The following is a 20,538-nucleotide window of genomic DNA, read 5'->3' on the forward strand; positions in this document are numbered from 1 at the left end:
TTCCTTTTCTCTATTTGTTCTATTTTTTCCATTCTTTTCCTTTTTGGTTCCCTTTCGTAGATAAAGTGTAGCCATTTTTTTGAAAATTAAATGATTTTTTCATTAAAATGCGATCTCTTTAAAAAAACCACAGTTTTTTAAAGGCATGAACACTTCTAAAAATTACACAAGCTACTTTTAGATAGGAACACTTCTTTAATTATGCGGGCATTTTCATGAATGTCACCACTGTCTTTTAGCTATATGAACCTCTTTTAAAAATACACAAACATTTTTTCAATATATAAATTTTTCCCATATATAATTACATTCTGAAAATACTGAACATTTTTTAAAATATATGACATTTAAAATTGCACATATATAAACACTTTTTAAATTACAACACAAAGAAAATTTCTTATCATAAAACATCTTACATAGATAAAATAAATATACTATCTTGACTAATCTTTTGAAATTTATACTATTTTATAAAATCACATGAAGCTTTATGAACTCATCAATATGTTTACATTGATGAAATTAAGAGGGCCGGACTGGCCTAACCAAACATGTCGGCCATCCCCTAAAGTCAACGTATGCTTCACTAGATTGTGAGCTTCAACATTCGAGCAACTAAATTCATGAATAAAATACATATAGTAAAAAAATTGAACTCTTAGTAATTTCTCGAGCAATTGCACCATAGCTGGCCGCGGTCCCTTTCTTATATCGTCGAAAACCACCTTGCAGTCTGACTCAAACTGGATCTACTGCACATAAAGATCATTTGCTAGTGCTACATACTCCCTCACAGCTAGTGCCTCCAAAGTAGTTGGGTCATCATATCTGTCGTGGAATTATCACGTCAGATGTCCTAATGAGAGGACTTAGTCGTGGAGCCATCACAACGAGATTAGCTGAAAGGGGTTAAATCGGACAAAGGCACGGGGAGTTTATACTTGTTCGTCCCCTTGCGGTGAAGGTAAAAGCCTACGATCCAGTTGTGGTGGAATTTATGGGGTCTCGATGAGTAGGGAGCGAATCCGCTTTACCTGTCTCTTGAGTTATTGTTTCTTGTCCCTGAACCGCCGCCGGGTCGTCCCTTTATATACACAAGTTGACACCCGGCGGTTTACAGAATCCTGAGACCAGCTCATACATGTGTCTGGCTTGGTTTCTACCTTTCCCTATCTTAGAACACAAGTTACATATCTCATGGCGATTTATGTCTATGGGCCCTAATCCGCCCCTGGGCTCTGGGCCTCTAAGTCTCCGTAGTAAAGCGCCATACTCCTTGTCTTCATGGGCTTCAATACGGATGATTACTTGTGAGCATAATCCGGCCCCTCCTGGAGGGTTTATGCTCAGTAGTTATATCCCCAACATTAGGCCCCAGATTGATTTGAACCTGTTCATGTCAATCTTCAATACTTAGAAAAACTCCTTGAGCATCCTCGTATGAACCTTGTAAACCACCATGACATCATCTCCATATGAATTTGGTAAACCATCGTGACGTCATCCTCCAAGATTGTAGTAAATCGCCATGACGTCATCTGCATATGAAACTATAAATGCTTTCTTTTTATTAATGAACCTCTGAAAACCGAGGTGACAGCTATGTCACATATCCATTTTTTGGGTTCCTCGATTCTCGCGCCTGTCACTTATCCCTTCGCCTTATAAATAGGACCAAGGGTCATTCTTTCTTTTCCCCTTCGTACCCTTTTGCCTCGTTGTCTTCCTTGCGTCGCCCCAGTGCTCGAGCACAACCGCCATCGTCGACCTTCGCCTCTGCACCAACAACGGCCGCTGCATCAACCTGATCTGACCAGAGAAATGCGGCACCTCTCCGTTACTCCTTAAGTCTCTGTAAGTTTTCCTTCCTTCCACCTCAGATCTACCACTAGGGTTTCGGTGTTCTTCGGTGTTCTTGATGCTCTTGAACTTTGCTATCACATGGATCCTTTGATAAAACGCAACCTTTTTCCTGTGCGGCCATAGCTAGAACTCGTTTTTCTTCATCATAGCATCTCTTTGTCGTAAACAGATCCCATCTGGCCTTTAGTTGTTCCGCTGGCACCACTTAGGGCTTCTGAATTTTTCTCCTTTTTAAGACTGCGGTAGATCCAAATTATAATACCAACTTGTAGAACATGTTTGTGCAATACTTAGGAATTTTGTCAGATCTATAACTTCCACACCATTGTAGGCGGTTTTACCTTTAGAAGATGATAACCCGCCAGGTACCATTAGCCCTCTCTTAAACCACCAACTCAACCTCAATGTAAACAATCCGGTTTATCATGCATATATGCTTTAATTTCTTCTTCCTCTGTCCTTAGACCGGTTTATCTGCATTAGTCATGAATCTTTAAACCGGCATTGAACCTTTTTTCCAGCTTTCCATTGAAATGGCAAAAACATTCTATGCTTGCAATTGGGTTCCTTCCCGGGTTACTAAAGAACAGTTAAATGGTCTTGTTTCCACTGGCGTTTTAGCTAAGAAGGAAGTCATAAATTGGAGAGTTCCCGGTCCAGAAAATCCTCCTGAGCCCAAGGATGGAGAGGTAGTTGTTTTTGCTGACCATCTGGGTCGCGGGTTTAGCCCGCCCGGTTCAAAGTTCTTTCATGATGTTCTTGCCAGCTTCCAGATCCGCCCTCAAGATATTGGGCCTAACTCTGTATCCAATATTTGCAATTTCCAAGTTTTTTGTGAGGCTTACCTGCAAGAAGAACCCACTGTTGAACTGTTTAGAGATTACTTCTATTTGAACCGCCGCACCGAGTTCACAGATGGGCCGAACATTGAACTGGGCGGGATCTCAATCCAGAAGAGGAAAGATGTCAGCTTCCCTCATGCCAAGCATCATAGTCATCCGAAGGACTGGAATCAAACTTGGTTTTACTGCCGTGATACATCTCCACCTGAAGAGAATCCTCTGCCGGGTTATCGTGCACACTGGCTTACCAGAGAACATCTAGTTCCTCAGCGACTGACTGCCAAGGAACGATCAAAATATGCCCCTCGGTTATCAAAACTCAAGGCTTTTGTTGCAAATGGTCTGACTGGCGTCGACTTCGTTCGGTGCTGGGTCTCTTGGAGATTATGCCCTTAAGTCGGCGCCCCGGTTTAATGTGTGAATACACGGGGGATTTGAATGACCCTCAGCGTCATATTGACATCCAGCTCAGCGATGACGAGGTCACTGAATCCGTCAAGAAGATGCTTGATGAACCAGTGGCGGTATGCAGCAAAGTAGGGCTTAGTCCCTTCTGTACTTCCAATAAACCGCCAGCTGTAAGAATTGCCTCATTTTTGTCTTAATCCGTCCCTTCTTAAATATTCCTTTATAATTTGTTGTCCATCTGTGCAGGGTGATGATCCGTTCTAGAAGAATAAATCACAAGATAAACCGGCGAAGCTGCAAGATAAACCGGTAAGAGCACCTCGTGTCAAGACCACGGTTACAAAGAAGCCCGCAAAGAAAAGAACAGCTGAACCCTCTGACTTGCCCAATGATGAAGAGCTTGATGACCCGGAATCAGAGGTAGGACTTGACTCTCTTGGTTCTTTTTTCATACACCTCATTGACAATAATTATTATCAGGATGATGCGGAAGCTAGCCACGCTGGTGATGCAGAGGTAATTGTTCTATCCTCCGACTCAAATCATGTGCCAGGACCAAAACTCCGTCGAGCAGTCCGGAAAGTAAAACATTCACACCCTCTTGCTTATTTGGATCCGCACTTTTCTTTGAAGTCACAGCAGCAAGAAGCTCGCCGCACAACTCGGCACAGTGGTCAAGTGGTTACCTCCTCCGGTTTACCATATTCTCTGGTCCGCAAACGCCATCAAGAGGTCTCTTGTTCTTCTAATACACTTTATCCCAAGGCGGGTTACTTCCGATATCCTCTTAATCCGTCTGATTCGAATTATCAGGGAACCTCCCATTCATCCTCCGGCGAGTCATCAGCCACACAGATGCCTCCACTCAACACCGTTCCTGGGTAAGCATACTATACTCAATTTTTTATGCATTGCACTAGTTTATTGTATTAACCTCTACATTTGTTCTTTTTAGTGCTAAAGCCAGACTTAGCAAAAAAGCCAGCTGACTACACTAGCTGATGATAATCCGGCCACTGAACCTGAGAGGACCTCAGAGGCTCTTGATCAGAATGCTGACATTACTCTGGATGATCCGGTACCTCAGGGTCAGGATACTTTTGTTGAACCAGCAGAAATGAATCCAACGAGCCAGTCTGCTGACCCGCCAAGCCCGGCTACCAATCCACCAAGCCCAGCAAGGACATCTGCTAAACCGCCAAGCCCAGACAAGACTGTTGATGGCACCACAGATGATGTTGTGATTACCGGCTTTGGCCATACTGCTCCTGGCAACCCTATCGCTTTATCAAAGCATAGTGCCAAAGAAGAATTTTCTGCTGTGGACAAGGGCAAGTGGAAAACAGATTTATCAAGCTATGCCCACCTCAATGCTCAGGACATTCACTCTGGATATTTAAATTGTCTGTATACAAGCTGCGACTATGAAGACAGTTTAGTAGGTCTAATGAAAGAGCGGTATGAGGTAAATATACATTCCTTTGCACAAGTTCTTTTTTCCTTAGGGCCTGCTTCAATTATCAACTCCAGTAGCCCCCAAGGGCCGGTTCATCAATGTAAATGTGAACCAGGACTTGTAGTAGAATGATATTGAATTTTGCTTGTGTAGCCCCCAAGGGCCGGTTTATACCTTTAGGATGAACTGGCACCGTTCCTGTCATGTAGTATCTGGTTTGTTGATAAAAACCCGATAACCTTGAATTGATCCGGTATGCATTAGCCCCCAAGTGTCAAGTATATAACTTGTTATGTGCTTGGGACTTAAAATATCAGTTGAGAAAAAGCAATCCGCATTAGCCCCCAAGTGCCAAGTGTATAACTTGTTATGTGCTTGGGACTTTCAAAAAAGTATTACCAACTTATTAACTGTCTCTTGCAGGCTGACTTGACCAACAAAGATTCTCAAATCACCGACCTCCAAGAAAACATCAAGTCCCAGCAAGCCGAAACTTCAAAGGCCAAAGAAGATCTGAAGGGCGCTTTAACAGCCATGGAACAATTGAAGGATGGCTTCAAAGGTGAACGAGCAGATTGGGAGGCTGAAAAAAAAACAACTTTGCTAAAGCGGGCGGAGGATGCTGAAGTGGCCCTTAAACCGGTGACAGAAGAACTGACTAACTTAAAGCGGAAAATCAACGCTATGACCTCTGTTGTTTTTGGTAAGTACCCTCTTCCTGGGTTGTACTTAGACATCCTTGAAATATGCCGTTTTACCAACAATCTTGTAACCATTGCAGGTAGCCGTGTTGCTCATCTTGGTTCAGACATGCGCAAAAAATTGAAAGCTGCCTATACACTGATAGAGCAGTTATATACCGGCGCTCAACGGGTCATCTGCACAGCTTCATATAATAAACCACCCCCAACTTCAATCAAGGACACATTGGCAAAGTTATCCATGACGCCTGCCCAGCTCATGGAGGTAAAGAGATCAACTGCAAGAGCCGGTGCTCTATCTGCATTGACTCGGGCCAAGGCCTGGATAGTTGATCTTGATCCGAAGGATATTGGAAACAGCTATCCCAGCCAAAAAGAAGATGGGTCAGACTTTGACAATGACGCCCTCAAGGCTTTGACAAAGGAAATGCATCCACTTGCGAGTAAGCTGGCTAAGGATACTGATTTGTCTTTCCATCGGTCGATTTATGATGCAGACAATAGACAGATTGATGTGTCGGTTTATGAAGCGCAAAAATCTTATCCCGCCAATCCGTAAGCATACTTATGCCCCTGATGTTGAACCGTCCGATCTTATAAGCGACGAAGTTGTCTTTCGAGCTTTATCTGGGATTGACTGGGCAACCATTAACTTCCAGCCACTGGGTGGGGAGGCGGAGGGTGAACCGGCGCAGGATGATCCGCAACCTTCACATCAACCTAAGGAAGAATCATAATCCGGAGGCCGGTTTAATTTTTCATGCTGAGATATCAGTAATAAACAATTATTATTTTGGGCGTCTGCTGCCTAATAATAGGCTAGTTTTAAACACTTGGTCTGCTATGCCATCGTGCATAGCCACTTTGCCTGATACTGTTAATCCGTCTTGATAATGCTATATCGACTTATGCTCCTTAGCGGTTTTATGCAATCATGTTTCTGCATATGATAAACTTAAAATTGCCCTGGCAGTTTACCGCCGGACGGGTTATGATACCCAATATAAATCCAGGGTTTATAACCAAGGTTGTAGTAATAAAAAATAATAAAATATGAATTATATCATACCTGTGACCTGGAATCACATTTGTTGATTATATCAACTTTATTGTAGTAAGGGTGATAACTCCCACCATGCTGTGCTGGTTTATGATGAAGCCATGCCGGGTTACAACAAACACCGCATGATCATGCTGGTGACTTATAGTCAAAGCCAGACCGGTTTAACAAATACCAGATTAAAATTGATAATGCACTGACAACTTATAGTTGAAAGCCAAGCCGGGTCAATTGACACTAGTCATCATATAAGTTTGCACTTGGCAACTTTAAAAAATAGTCCGAGTTAGCAAGTACCGAATTGAATATAAACCTCATTGAAATAAACATCAAAAAACAAATATTTGCAAATAAAATATGTAAAAAAGATGAGGCTTTTCATGGGCTGTCAGGCCACTGAGTTAAACCATTTGACAGAGCCTTTTAAGATGGACCACACATTAACCAATCGTCGTTTTAACTTTGACAAGTTCAGGGTCAATATAAGATTGACTTGACAAACGTTCGGCGGGTCATACCAGGATTACCTGGGCTAAGTGACTTACTTGATGAAGGCAGGTTAACCCGGGGTTTTAGGTGAATACACCTGGCTTCCAAGCCTGGCTTTTATAGCCTATTACAAGGTGTGAATTCTTTGTTCTTGTAGAAGCAAAGATCCCCCAGGCAATATTTTGAGCTGTGCTCAATAAGCGCCTATGTTTGAGTTATGCTTTGCAATAAAACTCTCTTTGGCTCCGTATAATACTGTGTATTAAGCCCCCAAGCTTATATTTGAGCTATGCTCATTTTTTTGTTGCTTTATAAGCCCGATCAATGGACAATCAGAACTCCGCTTTACAAGCAGAAGCCCCCATGTACCCAAAAAAGATATATAAGACGAACGACAGAGGCCCCGCTTTAGCAAGGATGCTGGTTTATTTATTGATCATAATATGTACATTGTCAAAAATATATAACATGATAGGAGCCTATGGCTCAGGTATAGTAAGGCCGAAGATGAACAATATTCCATGGACGGCAGGTCTCCTCCTTCGACTTGCGTGAGTCTTTGTGCTCTCGAACATCGATAAGGTAGTATGACCCATTGTTCAGATTCTTGCTGACCACAAAGGGCCCTTCCCAAGGTGGGAATAACTTGTGCATGTCAGTTTGATCTTGGATAAGCCGGAGCACTAAGTCGCCTTCCTGAAAAGCTCTGGTTTTAACCCGGCGGCTGTGATAACGCCGCAGGTCTTGCTGATAAATCGCCGAACAAGGTGCTGCAATATCCCGTGTTTCATCTAACAGGTCCAATGCATCTTGGCGTGCTCTTTCATTGTCCGCTTCAACATAAGCTGTCGCTCGGGGCGAGTCATGGCGAATATCACTTGGGAGAACTGCTTCTTCTCCATAAACCATGAAGAAGGGTGTATAACCCTAGATCTATTGGGGGTGGTATTAATGCTCCATAATACGGAATGCAACTCTTCCACCCAACAACTCGGCGTCCTCTGCAAAGGGACCATGAGCCGGGGCTTGATACCCTTCAGGATTTCTTGATTAGCTCTCTCTGCTTGACCATTAGACTGGGGGGTGAGCCACTAAGGACACATCAACCCGGATGTGCTCACGTTGACAGAACTCTTCCATAGCACCCTTGGAGAGATTCGTGCCATTATCTGTTATAATGTTGTGTGGAAAACCAAAGCGGAAAATCACCTTTTTCATGAATTGAGCCGCCGTGGCCGCATCACATTTGCTTACTGGCTCTGCCTCCATCCACTTAGTGAATTTATCAACCGCCACTAGAAGGTGGGTCTTCTTATCCTTGGACCCCTTAAAAGGCCCAACCATATCCAGCCCCCAAGTTGCAAACGACCAGGTGATTGGAATCATCCTCAATTCCTGGGCCGGAACATGAGCTCGGTGTGAAAACTTCTGACAGCCATCACACTTCCTGACCAGATCCTCCGCATCAGCATGAGCTGTTAACCAGTAAAAACCGTGTCGGAAAGCCTTAGCCACCAAGGATTTTAAACCGGCATGATGACCGCAATCTCCTTCGTGGATTTCACGCAAGATCTCACAGCCTTCTTCAGGAGAAACACAACGCTGAAACGCCCCTGAGACACTGCAATGGTGTAACTCGCTATTGACAATAGTCATGGACTTGGACCGCCGGATTATCTGTCTGGCCAGAACTTCGTCCTCGGGTAACTCGCCCTGGGTCATATACGCTAGGTATGGCACTGTCCAATCATGGATTGCATGAAGAACCGCCACTAATTGAGCCTCCGGGTTAGGAACAGCCAGATCCTCCTCCGTTGGTATCATTAAACAAATGCAGAAACACTTAAAAAAATCCATGCTATCTCTGCATAATGCTCCCACCGCATCAAGTTTACAGGCCTCACCAAGTTGGCCCATGTAAAGTTATCTTGCTGCGATCCGATGCTAGCGCTTGCAAGCTCCTATTCCATGCTCGATGCACGGAGTCACCCCAATAGTGTGGACACCTTGCGCGGGCTTTTTCGTTGAGAGAAACCACTCACTACTGCTTACTTCCTGTAAATCAAGTCGCTACTATTTGTTTATGAAAAAACCAAATGGTGTTGTTTGGTTTAAAAAACAGTTTTTGACGATTTTAAATGACCATGAATTCAAACAATAGTCATAAAGTGCACATGTGTTAATGAATTTTTAAAATATTTAGCATTTACAAAAATCATGATTTTTTGTAAATCACTAATTTAAAGTATGTTTAATGATTTTGAATGTACATAAATTCAAACAACGTTCAACACTTCAAAAATTATTCAGAAATTTTAGAAGTATCAATATATATCTTAAAATAAATCATGTCTTAAAATTTTAAAACAAAAAAAACAAAGGAAAAACCCAAAAAAGTCGAAAAAGATCTAAGTCAGAATAAGGAAAATGAAGGAACGAGGAAAACCACACCTGTAGAAACGCTACTCTCAGCATTGCGCTTCAAGGCGAAGAAAATATAAATAGGCCGAGAGCCGAAGGAGACCGGGGTATTCGAGTTGTTCTGTTGCAGAATGCTCGTCTCACTCTCCACCGTGTGATTATGATCAAACGGCCGCTAGCTTCCCTCCTTGGAGTCACACATTGACCACGTACGCTGGGCCGTCCCCTCTCCCCCAGCCGGAGGAAGCTTCCAGAACCTTCAGCCGGAGCAACGGAGCGCGAGACATGGTGGTGCTGCACGTGAAATCGTCGACCTCCTCCTCGTCCTCGTCCCCGTCCCCGCCCCCGCCGGAGGTAGAGGAGGAGATTGAGTTCCTGTACGAGTGCGCCGCCACCGCCGCCGTCGCGGACGTGGCGGCCGCGCTCGCGGGCACCGCCGGCCTCCAGGCCCGCGTCCTCTCCCTCTGCCGCCGCCTCCAGGCCCGCGTCCTCTCCCTCTGCCGCCGCCTCCGAGGCGAGTGATAGAATTTCCCGTCGCCGCGTCGCGCTAGCCGCTGCCTGCCACGGGCGAGAGATCGAATTCGGACTGACACGCTGCTGTTCTTGTTGCGGTTGCAGAGAGGTGCCCGAGCGGCGAGCTGGAGAGGGCTCTGTCGGAGGCCGAAGCCTACGCCTCCAAGGTATAAAGGCCTTCTCGAATCGGTTCAGTATTTTCTCAACTCAGATGCCTGGATTCGTTCCAGTTCTGTCGATTTGTTCGCGGGATTGAATTCGGAGTATGATGTTCTGTAGCGAGAGGCTTCAGGTGTGGATCGATGTCGATAGCTAGTACAATTGATTGAGTGCATCAGGCTTAGAACTGAGCTCCATGAAGGGGGGAATTGTACAAATGTGTGATTTTGTTACTTGTACTGCCCCTGCCTACTGGTGTGATGAACTTATGCTGCTGCTACATCATTCATGTACATTGTACTGAATTTACTGAATAGGATGATTAGCTGAGGTTGCACCAGCCAATAAGAATTAATGAGTTCTTTTATTTATTGTATAATTTTTATGTTGACACTGAAACATGGTTTGTTTTAATGGAGCTTAGTGTCTGGGAAGGAGTCATGTGTGTATACTTGTGAATGAACCGGTCCCGCTACTGTCTATGGCGCTTTGGCATGCAGTTTAAAGGGCTTGTAGACATTTGTTACATTAACAAGTGAAACCATTGATTTTTTTTGTTTGAATAACGATCATTTCAGAACTTTTATTTAGTCTTCAAGAAAATGGAGATGATGAAAAGCTAGCTTCTGCTATGTCACAGACCATCGACAGTTTGCTACATAAAGGCCACTGGTTTGGCCTAGAGTTTCTTAGCGCGTTCCTGCGTTTGCTTATTTGGTAGCCAGAACTTTCGTGTTTTAGGAGTCTTGTACATTGGTTTGACTTCCCTCTCAGCTACATCGTGTAATAATTGTTTCTGAACATGCCCATGTAATTTGCTTCGTTCTTGGTCAGTATTTCCAGATTGGGAAATGAAAGCTAAATTAGCCCTTGCCTTATTATTAATCAAACAAAACTCTTTAAGAATTGATATATCATGATAGTCCTTGCTGAAATGTTTCGGTTGAAGAGTTGAGACTTGAGATCTATACGAATCTTATTCCAGGTACAAGTACGTCATAACAAATTCGTGTCCCCTCGTGCTCTAAGGGAACATATCAAGAATATTGAAAAGACAGCTGCTAATGCTCTAGCAGACAATTCGGAGGCCCTCTGTCCGCAACATCCAAAATCAGGTAACGCGAATGAGTTTAGATCCCAGAGATGCAAATTTGCGAAAACTGTAATGTAGATACAGTATTCCTGGAGAAAGGCTGAATTCCACAATACATAGGTTATTCTGTATATTTCCTGGTTTCATTGAGCTATCTGAATCTCTTAAAAGCGTATCAACCTTTATTCAACTTGACAAAGTTTCCTTTAGAATTTGAATTTATTTCTCCATTTTCTCTGGAACGCGGGATATCCTCTTCTTAGTATTTAATTCGTTCTTGTAAACAATATCCAGATGAAAAGCGTGACAGCATACAACTTTGGTGGGCTGGAAAAGAGCTAGCTATGGATAAGAAGCTATCTGACTATATTGGTGTTAATGACAAAACAAAGGTAACACACAACTGTATTGCCCATGACATCTGCTTCAGTTTGTGATTGATTTTTTTTACTAACATTGTATTAATCTATGCAGATTGTCATCAGGCTAAGCCTCCCAACGAGCCTTTAGTGTGGTCCTGTCGGTCGTTGATATTGCCTATTACTCCCTCTGTATCAAAATACAAAACATTTTTTATACTCCCTTTGTATCAAAAAAGAGTATTGAAAAACGTCTTATGTTTTGATAGAGGGAGTAGTGAATTTTTCTTTTGAGTAGTATATGCATTTATGCAAATTAGGCACATGTAAGTTGTTTGCATTTTCGTGAGAAAACAAACAGGCACCATCTTCAGCTTCATGTACCAATAGACAACATGTATCAACAGGTTAAAACAGTCACAGTATAATCACTGAATGTTTCATTGTACAATGTTCAAAGGTATTTCTGGGCATCAAGCTGTGAGTGAGTAATACATTTGATCATGATTCAACTCTGTGTGTACAATAAGACTAGCTAAGAGAGAAAATTGCATTTCCTGCTAAATGATCATCACTCGTATGATCTTTTGAAGCTGGGAGGAGTATGCAATCTGGTGGTAGACAAACTCATTGTGCAAATTGCTTGTTATTCAGAATGGTGCCCTGATTATATTTTCTCGTGTCCAGAGAAGTAGTCCAACTTATCTAGCATTGCAGCAACTGCCTACATGATGGCCCCGCCTGAACATGTCTGCACCGTTTATCTTCAATCTGGTTCAACTTTTGCTGTTGTATTTAGCTTGCTTGTCCTCACATGGATGTCTCTTGAGCTCCAATGAACAAACACGCTCTGAGCAGCAAAAAGTGAAGCATTTTTTGGGTATCTAGGTTTCTTATCACTGAGCAGATAGACTGTGCCACATTGCAGGAAGGCTACAGGCATCTTAAGCAGGTGCTTTTTATCCCTTTCTTAGTTCTTGATTTTACATTTGAGTAAATTTTGCTTACCATTAGTGCCATATATTATAGAAAAACATGTGTGCTTCTGTCGAAGGCCAAACCAAAATGTGTGGTACTCCTATAATTGTTGGCAAAATACACTCAAGGTTCTGTGAAATTCGTTCTGGATTGAGAAACCAGAGAGTATGTGCATTGCTGCAATCATGGAGCTGTCCATCGTGAGATTATACACGTGACATATGGCCGGTGCCTTGTCTGAATGCAACTCTTGGCGTTTGCAGACGGAGGAGTCAGGACTCAGGCAAAACCTACACTGTTCAGGATTCAGCAACCAGCCAAGGAACATATCAAGAATATTGAAAAAACAGCTGCTAGTGCTCTACAAGAGACTTCAGAGGCCTTGTGTACACAACATCCAAAATCAGGTAACAAGAGTGAGTTGAGGTACCAGAGATGCAAATTTGCGAAAACTGTAATTTAGATACAGTTGTCCTGGAGAAAGACTCCACAATATATAGGTTATTTTGTATATTTCCTGGTTCACTGAGCTATCTGAATCTCTTAAAAGCATATCAACCTTTATTCCTCCATTAGAGTTTTAATTTATTTCTCCATTTTCTTTGGAACACGGGATATGCTCTGCTTACTACTCAATTCGTTCTTGTAAACAATATCCAGATGAAAAGCTTGACAGCATACAACTTTGGTGGCCTGGAAAAGAGCTAGCTATGGATAAGAAGCTATCCGACTATATTGGTGTTAATGATAAAACAAAGGTAACACACAGCTGTAGTGCATGACATCTCCTTCAGTTTGTGATGGATATTTTTTTTCTCTAACATTGTATTAATCTATGCAGATTGTCATCAGGCTAAGCCTCCCAATGAACCCTTAGTGTGGTCCTGTCCGTCATTGATATTGCATAGTAGTGAATTTTTTGCAGTTTATGCAAATTATCCGCTTGTACGATGTTTTTCATTTTTATGAGAAAGCAGGCAAGCATCCTCTCAGCTGTATGTACCAATTGACTACCTGTATCAACAGCTTAAAACCATGAATGTATAGTCATTTAGTGATTCCAATAGTACTATATTCAAGTTATTTGTGGGCATCAAGTTGTGACTGCGACACTTGAGCATGATTCAACTTTGTATATGCAATAAGACTAGCTGAGAGAGAAGATCACATTTCCAGCTAAGTGATCATCACTCGTATGATTATTTTTCAAGCTGAGAGTATGGAATTAGATGGTAAACTCATATCTGCAAATTGCTTGCTATTCAGAATGGTGCCATGATTAGATTTTGTCTGCGTCCAGAAAAAGTAGTCCAACTTATCTACCATTGCAGCAGCTGCCTACAGGAGGGGGGCCCCTGAACATGCCTGCATTATTTATCTTCAATCTAGTTCAACTTTTGCTCTTGTATTTAGCTTGCTTGTGCTCATGTGCATGTCTCTTGAGTTCCATTGAACAAACACGCTCTGAGCAGGAAAAAGTGAAGCATTTTGGGGCATCTTGGTTTCTTATCAGTGATAGCCTACGTACCATATACCAGGAAAGTTGCAGGCATTCTAAGCAGGTGCTTTTGATCCCTTTCGTAGTTCATGATACCGTATTTGAGTGCATTTTGCTTAATACTCCCTCCGTCCCAAAATAAGTGTCTCAAGTTTAGTACAACTTTGTACCAAAGTTAGTACAAAGTTAAGACACTTATTTTGGGACGGAGGGACTGTTTGTTACATGTGTTACTGAAAAATATGTGTGTTTCTGTCGAAGGCAAAACTTTTACTCCCATGGTTTATTCATTTCAAAATACCTATGGTTCTGTGGAATCAATTCTTGATTTGGAAACCAGAGAGTATGTGCATTGCTGCAATCATGGAGCTGTGCATTGTGAAATTGTACACGTGACATATGGCCGGTGCTTGTCTGAATGCAATCAGAGGAGTCAGGAATCAGGCAATGCTACTCATGGGAAACCAGCACTGTTCAGCAACCGGCCAAATGTATGGTTTTGCCATGTCTCTCTGTCTCTCCCACTAAGGTTAACCTCTACTTGTGCGAGGAAATATATTAACCTGTAGTGCTGATGTTGGAATTCAACAGGTGTGGGGAAGATGGCGCCTCTCTGTCCACAGGTATTAAATCCTGTTTTGTCTGATCCCCTGTCTTATACCTGTAGAAATTCTTATGGCGAGATCTGTCCGAATTTTATTCCAGGTACAAGTACGTCATAACAAATTCGTGTCCCCTTGTGCTCTAAGGGAACGTAATACAGCTGCTAATTCTTTACAAGAGACTTCGGAGGCCTTTCCTGTCTGCAACATCCAAAATCAGGTAACACGGACGAGTTCAGATAACAGAGATGCAAATTTGTGAAAACTGTAACGTAGATATGGTTGTCCTGGAGAAAGACTGAACTCCACAATAGATAGGTTAATTTTTATATTTTGTAGTTTGAGTGAGCTATCATAATCTTTTAAAAACCTATATCAACCTTTATTCAACTTGACAAAGTTTCCCTTGAGAATTTAAATTTATCTCTCCATTTTGTTTGGAACACGGTATCCTGTGCTTATCGTTCAATTCCTTCTTGTCAACAATATCCAGATGAAAAGCATAACAGCATACAACTTTGGTGAGCTGGAAAAGAGCTAGCTATAGATAAGAAGCTATCTGGGTATATTGGTGTTAATGACAAAAAAGAGGTAACACACAGCTGTAGTGCATGGCATTTGCTTCAGTTTATGATTAGTTTCTTACTACTTTGTATTGAATTATGCATATTGTTGTTGCTAATTATTCGCATGTAAGCTGTTTTTCATTTCCATGAGAAAACAAGCAAGCAAGCATCCTCTTCACCTGTACGTACCGATTGACAACATGTATCAACAGCTTAAAACAATGACAACATGTATTTGTGGGCATCAGGCTGTGAGTCATACATAAATCATGATTCAACTGTGTGTGTGCGCGCAATAAGACTAGCTAATAGAAAAAAATGCATTTCCTGCTAGATGATCATCACTTGTGTGATATTTTGAAGCTGGGAGTATGGAATCAGATGGTAGACACACTCATATCTGCAAATTGCTTGTTATTCAGAGTGGTGCCCTGATTCAGTTTTGTCGTGTCTAGAGAAGTAGCCCAGCTTATCTAGCATTGCAGCAGCTGCCTACATGATGGGGGGCCCTGAACACCTCTGCACCATTTATCTTCAATCTGGTTCAACTTTTGCTGTTGTATTTAGCTTACCTGTCCTCACCTGCATGTCTCTAGAGCTCCCAATGAACAAACACACTCTGAGCAGCAAAAAGCGAAGCATTTTTGGGTATCTAGGTTTCTCATCACTGATAGACTATGTACCACATTTCAGGATGGTTGCAGGCATCTTAAGCAGGTGCTTTTGATCCTTTTATTACTAGTTGATCATTTTATATTTTATATTTTCTACGGACATACTTTAGTGATCTAAACGCTCTTATATTTCTTTACGAAGGAGAGAGTAACATGGAAGGACATGTGTGTTTCTGTGATTCTGTCGAAGGCGAAACACAACGTGGGGTACTCCTATAATTATTGGCAAAAACATACTTGAGGCTCTGTGAAGTCCATTCTGGATTGAGGAACCAGAGAGTATGCGCGTTGCTGCAATCATGGAGCTTCCAGTGGCGAGATGAGATTATACACACACGTGACATATAGCCGGTGCCTGTCTGAACCCAACCCTTGGCGTATGCAACCGGAGGAATCAGTCAGGAGTCGGGCAACGTCACTCGTGGGAAACCTACACTGTTCAGGACTCAGCAACCGGCCAAGGTATGGCTTTGGCATGTCCCCCTCACTGAAAGATTAACCTGTCCTTGTGTTAAAAAAAAGATTAACGCGTGGTACTGACGTTGGAGATTAACATGTGGTAGTACTGATGTTGGAATGCAACAGGTGTGTGGGGGGAAGGAAGATGGCGCCTCTCTGGCTGTCCACAGGTATTAATCCCGTTTTGTCTCATCCCCTGTCTTCTACTGTACTACTACCCGTAGAGGGGAAAAAATGCCTGCCTGCCTGCACATAATACAGTATAACATTACCGCCCTAAGTGTCACATGAGACTAGGTAGTAAGTTTGTTGCTTCATGGGGCATTGAAGCCCGCCTCTGTCCTGTCCCGTCCCGTCCCGTCCTGCCTTGCAGTTAGTTGCATTTCACTGTGCTGCTTGTCTAGCCTACCACCACTACTGCCATCAGCACGATAAACAAGCATATCTCGGTCCATGGGTTCAGTGAGATGCCCGTATTACATTATGCGTTCTCTCCATAACTTTGACCCCTCGGTCAAACCGTCTGCCACCCCTGTCGTTCTCCTACTACAATGCATTGAAAATAACCAATGTTGTGTTGTACCAGATGCTAGCAAGCAACCCAACAGTGGCTCCATTGTTCCTCTGCTTCACCCCTGCCGCCTCCATGGTATTTTCACTTTTTTCAGGCTTGCAAATACGCCGGTGGCCGAAAAACAATACTTACAGTACAAGCAGCGGCACTTGGGTCTACCGTTTCTGGATGCTGATTCCGCGCTTTGGGTCCGTATCTGTGCGTGGCCTCGCTCGCTGGAGCCCAGGAGGAACCGAGGAAGGAAGCAATCATTCTGCACGGCCGGCTAGCCATGGATGGGCTCGCGCACACGAACCAAAGCGGCGAGCGCTGCTGCCAGCGCAAGTGGAGGGGGAGGCCCCTTTTGCAGCGGTTTGTTGCGATTGGAAATCTCTCTCCAGCTTTTCCCCTCCGCCCGAGCAACAGAAAGGCGAGGCCTTTTTCCGAATGGCCACCGGGAAGGAAGATTCCCTCTGCCTGCGTTAGGGTTTCGTTCGCTCGCCCCATGCGGTCCGGTTCCAAGATGCTGCTGTTAACTGTCACTCGGAGATGGACGGTGAAAGGAGGGGAATCTCCCGTGCGCTTTGTGTTTTCTCTCCTTGGCTCCGGCTCGTGCTCGGCCGGGCCGGGCCGGGCCTGTGGTGGTGGTGGTTGTTGTGGTGTGCTTGCGTTGCGTGACAATGACACGTCCCGATCAGAAGGAGATGGAGGACAAGCCGTGGTGGAGGGGAGGAATGGGGAACTGGCAATCATCATCACAAGCCAAGGCTGCGAGCCTTTTGGCCACCCTATTGTGCTATGTGGCTTTGTCAGTGACTCATCAGCGCCCTATGCAGCATTGCTTGCTACCTTCCAACTGTTCCAGGTATCTCTGATACAATACATAATTAGTTTCAGGTATCTCTGATACAATACATAATTAGTTTCCAACAAACAAATAAAGCTAAGTATCTCTGGTAGGACACAATCCCAAAAGTTCAAATGATTTCTTGAGTAGTACGTACTAGTTACAATGCCCACATTGTAGTTTTTAATTTGCAAGAGTGTACTTTGCAGTAGTTTATGCTTGGCTATTCCTTTTGGATGTGCAGATAGGAGTATAGGACGGTCATCTAACCATCTTCACCACAACAAAAAGCTTTGGATGATTTCTACTCCATTGGCCGGCCATGTGTAAGCTCAAAGAAAAGCAATCATTTTCCATGGGAGTGGTACATCAAAGAACCATGGGAGTGGTACATCACAGAGCCTTTGTGAGCAATGTGTGCGAAATCATGCATGACCCTAATTTATAACACCAGATTGGAATGAATATTTTGCACAGGAGAGGGTATGGTCAAGTAGTGTGTACTTTGAGTGGAATCAAATCTGCCACCGAGTCAGTGCCACCCTAGCACACCATTCATCAGCACAGCGCCGTACGCTCACCCCTGCCCCCACACACAATAGTTTGTTCACTCAATGTGGTGTAGCAATGCCATATGATGCTTCCCAGTCCCAGCAACACTTGTCAAGATCAATGAATGGTGGAAGCATTCTTGATCTTTTGGTCACACAGCTAGTAGTAGAACAGAGCTTCTGATCCATTCACATGAATGAAGAAGAGATGAACATGGACAATAAAGGCAAAATCAAAGAGAAGTTCTTGATTCCTCACAAATAATTCACAGGCACATTGCTCATCTTCACAAACATTTCCCCCCACAAAAGCAGAAAGAAAGAAGGGAGAAAAAATAAAAGAAAACATTCGAGGCTCATCCCCTGCACATCTCCTGCCTCTCTTGCGAGGATTCGTTGGCGGCGGCGGCGGCGACGGCCACGGCGGAGGTGGAGATCCTGGGGGTGTTGGCCACGGAGTAGAACACCACGCCGCTGGCGCTCTTCCTCCCCTGCTGCAGCAGCTGCTGGTGAGACCGCTTGCAGTGGGCAATGGCGCCCTGGATGGCCCCCTCCTCCGACCCGGCGCTGCTGCTCCGCTTCAGCACCGGCATCGTCGCCGCCCTCGGCCGGAGGAAGAACCGCTCCGCGTTGCCGCAGGACGGCGTCGACGAGGAGGACGAGGCGGACGACGAGCAGAGCGGCGAGGTCCCCGGCGGCGCCGTTGCGGCCGCCTTCGTCGCCACCACCAGGCGCACCCTCCGGATGATGCCGGAGAAGGACCTGCGGTGGCTGCAGAGCTCGTCTTGGTCCAGCAGGCTCGCCCGCTCCCTCCCGCAGCCGCCATTGCCGATGCCGAGGTCCCCTGCCTTGGCGAGGAAGAGGGACTTGATGTACTCCCTCGACGTCCACCGCTTCATCAGCTTCAGCCTCTTGGACCAAGAGTACCTCTTGGCGCCCGCCTTGCCGTCGCCGCCGTCCTCCACATCCGCGCCCGCGCTCGCGCTCACACTAGGCGGCGCCGCCGCTACGGCCGCCGGCTTGATCTCCGGCACATTCACCTGCTGCTCCTGCAGCAGCTTCTGCACGAGCTGCAGCCGCGGGGGCAAGTGCAGCGGCAGGAGCTTGCCCCTGTAGAACAGCTCGTCCGCCGGCGACGCGTAGGCCGCCTCCTCCCTACGCCTGGACACACCAGCGCCGCCCCCGCCGGCGCTCTGGAACTCGAACTCGAGGAGCGCGCATTTGGGCGAGGAGGGGGAGAGGTCCATGTCGATGTAGTCGTCCTGGACGACCATGGTCGGGGCCCTCGCCATTGCCACACCGGAATCTGCAACCTTTGGGTGGGGTGGGGAGAGGCCAGACCAGACGGTTTATAGGGTTTTGGTTTGGGGGCCGGAGCTGTGGGAGTCTGTGACGTCGGGGTTGGTTAGGTAGAGGAGGAACGCAGCACCACAAATGCAATCGCAGAGCAGGGGAGGGAGACAGTAATGGGGTGAAGTTATTGGGGGAGCGAGGCATGGGGCTCCGCTGAGGTGGCGCTGGAGGCTCTGTCTCTCTTTATGTAGAAAATTGGAAATGTCTCTGCCTCCATCGTCTCGCTCTGCTTGGCTTGTTATTTTTGTCCTTTCAACTTTGTGCTTATACTAGTATATATACTGAACTTTGTTTTCGTAGACCTCTGAGCAACTTCCTAAAATATCCTCGCAGTAGCAAAGCTAGCAGGGTGTGGTGTAGCTATTTTGATTAATAAAATCAGAAGAGTATTCATTTTTTAGCTTGTATGTACCCCTAATGTACAGTCCAGAGGCAGTGGAAGCAGTGGCGAGAAATGTTCCGTCTAATGGCAAGTCCCATCCAATTCAATTCGGCCAGGGTACCAAGAAATGTTTCCAATGATCCATCCATCTGCTCCGCTGCCGCCCAAAGACCATGATGTGACGGTATGATAGGCGCAGCAAGCAAAGGGCGGCAAGCAGAGGGAGGACGCCGCGGTAGCGTCCAGTGATAGGTAGTAAAAAAAGCGGTCAAAAGACGGCCAGGACTGAGCAGTTTTTAAGACGGCACGCCGGAGTAGATGAGATGAGGAGCACCACCACCCGCTGGACGGTGAGCTTTTCTTTTCTACTACGTACTACACAAAGCTCTCCCCCCTCTAGCAGCAGCAGCAGCGCACTGCACACCGCATCATGGCCTCGCCGTTTTTCTACCGTCTTTTACTTATCTCTTGATGGGCCTTCATTGTTCTCGGTGTACCTCCGGGATGATTGGCTCTTTGCGAGCTTTTTAATGCGGTAAGTAATTTTTGGAGTGGTGTGGCGGAGAAAAGTTGCGGGAAGGGGGCAGGGCATTCATGCGGTCACAAGGCTGGGAGGGACAATGCCGCAATGGTGGCTTGGTTTAGTTTGACCGGCCTTTGGCCTTGGTCCAAAAGAGGGTTGGAGGTTCAACAGTGGCTCGGTGAGGA

At 44.9% G+C, this 20,538-nt stretch overlaps 3 protein-coding genes and 1 long non-coding RNA gene across 4 annotated transcripts in view; 3 read left to right on the forward strand and 1 right to left on the reverse strand.

The window, feature by feature from the left end:
* Positions 1-9,375: 9,375 nt before the first annotated feature.
* Positions 9,376-12,319, forward strand: LOC119318570 (cilia- and flagella-associated protein 298-like). Its single transcript, XM_037593153.1, has 5 exons — positions 9,376-9,757; positions 9,862-9,923; positions 10,901-11,030; positions 11,303-11,400; positions 11,483-12,319. Exons 1-5 carry the CDS (start codon positions 9,529-9,531, stop codon positions 11,516-11,518), a joined length of 555 nt encoding a protein of 184 aa, XP_037449050.1. The 5' UTR covers positions 9,376-9,528; the 3' UTR covers positions 11,519-12,319.
* A 36-nt stretch (positions 12,320-12,355) lies between these two features.
* LOC119318580 lies at positions 12,356-13,381 on the forward strand. The gene is made up of 3 exons (XM_037593164.1): positions 12,356-12,752; positions 13,006-13,103; positions 13,187-13,381. Exons 1-3 carry the CDS (start codon positions 12,587-12,589, stop codon positions 13,220-13,222), a joined length of 300 nt encoding a protein of 99 aa, XP_037449061.1. The 5' UTR covers positions 12,356-12,586; the 3' UTR covers positions 13,223-13,381.
* Positions 13,382-14,555: 1,174 nt separating this feature from the next.
* The window catches only part of LOC119318599, a 7,761-nt gene continuing 1,778 nt past the window's right edge, over positions 14,556-20,538 (forward strand). The window contains exons 1-4 of the long non-coding RNA XR_005154170.1: positions 14,556-14,665; positions 14,939-15,036; positions 15,608-16,147; positions 16,271-16,314. This is a non-coding gene — a long non-coding RNA (uncharacterized LOC119318599). The remainder of the gene's footprint in view (positions 14,666-14,938; positions 15,037-15,607; positions 16,148-16,270; positions 16,315-20,538) is intronic.
* On the reverse strand, positions 18,313-19,583 carry LOC119318590 (probable membrane-associated kinase regulator 3). The gene has a single exon (XM_037593173.1). The coding sequence runs from the start codon at positions 19,385-19,387 to the stop codon at positions 18,452-18,454; it is 936 nt and encodes a 311-aa protein (XP_037449070.1). The 5' UTR covers positions 19,388-19,583; the 3' UTR covers positions 18,313-18,451.

This window comes from Triticum dicoccoides, chromosome 1B (assembly GCF_002162155.2).
Source record: "Triticum dicoccoides isolate Atlit2015 ecotype Zavitan chromosome 1B, WEW_v2.0, whole genome shotgun sequence".
NCBI classification, from domain to species: domain Eukaryota; kingdom Viridiplantae; phylum Streptophyta; class Magnoliopsida; order Poales; family Poaceae; genus Triticum; species Triticum dicoccoides.